The sequence below is a fragment of the Mus caroli genome, unplaced genomic scaffold, assembly GCF_978045245.1.
Source record: "Mus caroli unplaced genomic scaffold, Mus_caroli_1 scaffold_8, whole genome shotgun sequence".
NCBI classification, from domain to species: domain Eukaryota; kingdom Metazoa; phylum Chordata; class Mammalia; order Rodentia; family Muridae; genus Mus; species Mus caroli.
Window position 1 is genome coordinate 28,055,372 of NW_028227263.1, and position 4,279 is coordinate 28,059,650.

General features: G+C 50.6%; 1 protein-coding gene across 2 annotated transcripts; it reads right to left on the minus strand.

Moving 5' to 3' along the window:
• Positions 1-478: 478 nt before the first annotated feature.
• Positions 479-2,761, minus strand: LOC110298980 (nucleolar transcription factor 1-like). Of its 2 annotated transcripts, XM_021168532.3 has the most exons (2): positions 2,102-2,761; positions 479-1,990 (listed from the first exon to the last, which is right to left on the minus strand). In XM_021168532.3, exons 1-2 carry the CDS (start codon positions 2,759-2,761, stop codon positions 485-487), a joined length of 2,166 nt encoding a protein of 721 aa, XP_021024191.1. In that variant the 3' UTR covers positions 479-484. The 2 variants fall into 2 exon arrangements, with proteins under 2 accessions (XP_021024191.1, XP_021024190.1); XM_021168531.3 differs by having other exon boundaries at positions 479-2,761.
• Positions 2,762-4,279: the final 1,518 nt, after the last annotated feature.

Below are 4,279 nucleotides of genomic sequence, written 5' to 3' on the forward strand. Positions count from 1 at the left end.
CCCTCCAGTTCAATGTGGGGGATCCAGGTAGCAAGCCCATCTGGGAAGGAAAGCCCCCCCCGCAACATCCACCTTGCTGCAGACTGCAGGTGTGGAGGGCCTCACCAAACTCTTTAAGACTCTCTCCCACCCCCCAAACTCCCCAGTCCATTGTCCATGCTGGAACTGCAAATGCAGAAGAGGGGCGGGGTGGGCCGGTCCAGTGCTGGCTCAGTCTGATGGTTGCTGTCCCTGGAAAACCCTGGAGCTGAGGCTCCAAGGCTGCAGAGTCCTAGTCTGTGCTCATGCAGCCTTCTACCCCCAACTGATTTAAAAAAAAAAAAAAAAGGAAAGAAAGTGGGGGAGTCTGGAGGGTACAGGACAGAACATAGGGAGAGACAATGGTTGTCAGTTGGGGAGGTGAGCTCTGCAGGGGCTCTCCTTGGCTGGCTGGCTGGCTGGCTGGCTGGCTGGCTGGCTGCCTGCCTGGGCTGGAGGCTGAGCCTCAGTTGGAGTCAGAATCCGAAGAGTCCCCTGAGGATGAAGAGCTGGAGCTACTGCCCTCAGACTCGTTGTCTTCATCCTCATCATCGTCATCTTCATCATCGTCGTCATCATCTTTCTCATCCCCATCCTCGCTTTCATCTTCACTGCTGGACTCAGAAGAGTCCCCGCCATCCTCAGAAGAGTCACCGTTCTCATCATCTTCCTCTTCCTCCTCGTCATCCTCCTCCTCGTCGTCATCCTCCTCAGACTCCGACTTGGACTGCAGGGTGGCCCGGCTAGACTTGGGGTTTGGGCCTTGGAGCTTGGTCATGTTCTTACGTTTGTTGGAGATGTAGTCTTTATATGCTGCGCGGTCCTGGGGAGACAGGCTCTTGACCCAGAGGTCCAAGTGCACCTTGTACTGCCTCTGTTGCTCCTCTGCCAGCTTCTTATAGTGCTCCTTCTGGCTCTGGGAGATGCGCTGCCAGCGGCTGCCAATCTCCGCCATGCGCTCCTTCAGCGGCAGGTGATTTAGCTCCCCACTGGACAGCAGTTCCTGGGAGAACTTCTGGTAACCGTTCATAGGAGGTTTCTTGGGCTCCCCCTGGAACTTCATCTTTTTGGAAGAGTTTGTAGCAGCTGGAGGGGCCCGCATCTCACTTAACTCTCTCTCATATCGTTTTTGGTCTTCTGCTGCCTTCTTAATCCACACCAGCTTCTCCTTCTTCTCCATGTTGTTCCAAGTCATCTCCATGGCTTTCAAGGCTTTCACCCGGTCATTCTTGAAGCGGGCCAGATAGTCTCCGATGACACTCTGCTGCCAGATCTCCTCAGCTCTCTTGGGTGACTCCGGCAGCTTGCCCCTATCTTCTCGCTCCCCGCCAGGCTTCCTCTCAGACTGCGCCTTTAGCGCAGCCTCCTGGGCCTTGTATTTAGCCTTCTTCTTCTCAGACAAGTCATTCCACATGCGGGCCAGCAGGCGGGTCACTTCGCTTTCAGAGAGCTCTGGTCGTTCCTCCTGTAGCTGCCTTCGCTTCTCCTCCGAGAAGATGAACATAGCAGACACCGGCCGCTTGGGCTTCTCGGAGCCACCCTTGCCACCTTCCTGTGAAGGCTTCTTGGAGGCCGGACTGGTGGTCTGCTTCTTACTGATGTTCAGCATCTTCTCCTCTCCCAGAACCCGCTGCTGCTCTTCCTTGGGCAAGCTCTCAAGGAACCGCAGCAGCTCTACCTCATAATCTTTCTTTTTCTGGTCACATTTCTTGTGATACGCATCCTTCTCCTTCTGAGAGAGCAGCTTCCATTGCTGGCTGCATAGCACCATGCGCTCTGTGCTGGGCACATCCTTCATGTTGGCCATGAGCTCCGCACAGTACAGGGAGTAGCTGTTCGGAGGCGGCTTGGTGGGTCGCCCATCGAACTTGTCCTTGAGCTGGCGCTCGGCCTTGGTAAGGGTGGACTTGGTGATGCCTTCCTCACTGATGTTCAACTCAGGGTGCTTCTGGATATAGTCCCGCATAATCTCCTTGTACTCCTTCTGCTGCTCCAGGGCCTTATGAATCCATTTCAGCCTCTTTTTGTCCGAGAGCTGAGACCACTGCTTCCCCAGGGAGTCCTTCACCTCCTTCGCAGTGGCATCCGGCCGCACTTTGAGATACACCTTCTTCTCGTGGGTGTACCACAGTTGCTGGGGAGTTTTGGGCTTCTCCGGGATGTCCGATTTCTTGGCATTCTGGATAAGGTCAGGGTGATCCTCCCTGAATCGGGCCAGGTTTCGCTCGAACTCCTGTTTCTCCCTCTGGAAGTCCTGAATATATTTCATCTTCTTCTTCTCTGGAAGTTCCTTGTATTTCTTGGACAGGATATTAGTCAGGTCCAGGCTGCTCATTTCCGGGTGGAGCTTCGCGTACTCGGCCCGCGTCTCCAAGAAGAAGCGGAAGTAAGGGGTGAGAGGCTTCTTTGGAAAATCCGGGTGTTTCTTGAGCTTTTTGCCTTTGTAAGGGTTTTTAACATGTTCCTGAGCATCGAGGATCAATTCTGTCAATGTACGGAACTTCCTTACCTCTTTAGAAATCTCCATCCATTTGAGCTTGCACATATCTCCTGAAAAATCCTTAAATGCAACTTTTTCCCAATCCATGTGCGACTCTGCGGTTTTGAACTTGGAGCTGTCGTTGGATGGGAGGTTGTTCTTCATGCATTCCAGCAGAGTCAGCATATCTTCCTGGGACCAGCGGTCTTGGCCTTTGGGGGCGGCCATTTCCAGGTCTGTGGGACAGTCCGCTTCTCTGTTCATTCCTCGGTCGCACTGGCCGGGCCACCCGGGGTCAAAGCCACCTCACCCTGGCGCAGCGCGGCCTCTGAGCTCCCCGCTCTGGCGGCTCCGGCTCTGAGCGCGGCGCCCTCCCCCGCTCGGCCGGGCACCAGCGGCTCCTCCTCTGGGCGAGGTGGCGGTGCTGGGGCGGCGGCTACTGCTGCTGCTGGGGCGGCAGCGGCTGTGGCTACTGCCTGCTGCTCCTCACAGCGAAAAAGCCTCTCTCCAATTTCTTTATGAAGGCATTTAGTGCTATAAACTTTCCTCTTAGTATTGCTTTCTTTGTGTCCCATAAGTTTGAGTATGCTGTGCCTTCATTTTCATTAAATTCCAGAAAGTCTTTAATATCTTTATTTCTTTCTCGATCCAGTGGTCATTGAGTGTATAGAGTTATTCAGTTTCCATGAGTTTGTAGGTGTATTAGTCAGGGTTCTCTAGAGTCACAGAACTTATGGATAGTCTCTATATAGTAATGGAATTTATTGATGACTTACAGTCTGCAGCCCAATTCCCAACAATGGTTCAGTCGCAGCTGTGAATGGAAGTCCAAGGATCTAGCAGTTACTCAGTCTCACACATCAAGCTGGCGAAGGAGCAAGAGCAAGACTCCCTTCTTCCAATGTCCTTATATTGTCTCCAGCAGAAGGTGTAGCCCAGATTAAAGGTGTGTTCCACCACACCTTTAATCCCAGATGAAAATTGTAGCCCAGATTAAATGTGTGTCTCCCCACACCTTTAATCCCAGATGAAGATTATAGCCCAGATTAAAGGTGTGTCTCCCCACACCTTTAATCCCAGATGAAAATTGTAGCCCAGATTAAAGGTGTGTCTCCCCACACCTTTAATCCCGGATGACCTTGAACTCAGAGATTTTAATCTTCTGGAATCCATAGCCACTATGCCTCAAGATCTCCATACCAAGATCCAGATTAGAAACTTCTATCTCCAAGCCTCCAGATAAGGGTCACTGGTGGGCCTTCCAATTCTGGATTGTAGTTCATTCCAAATATGGTCAAGTCGACAACCAGGAATAGCCACTACAGTAGGTTTTCTGTTGTTTCTGTTGTTGTTAAAGTCAAGCTTTTATCCATGGTGGTCTGATATGATACAGGGGGGTATTTAAATTTTCTTATATCTGTTGAGGCTTGCTTTGTGACTGAATGTATGGTTAATTTTGGAGAAGGTTCTGTGAGGTGCTGAGAAGAAGGTGTATTTTTTTGTGTTTGGGTGAAATGTTCAGTACATATTTGTTAGATTAATTTGATTCATAACATCTGTTAGTTTCATTATTTGTTTGGTTTCTATCATGATGACTGTCCAATGGTGAGGTGGGGTGTTGAAGTCTCCCACTATTAATGTGTGGTGTTTGATATATGATTTAAGCTTTAGTAGTATTTCCTTTACAAATGTGTGTGCCCCTTGCATTTGGGGCAGATATAGTCAGAATTGAGATGTCATCTTTGTAGATATTTCCTTTGATGAGTATGAAATGTACTTTCC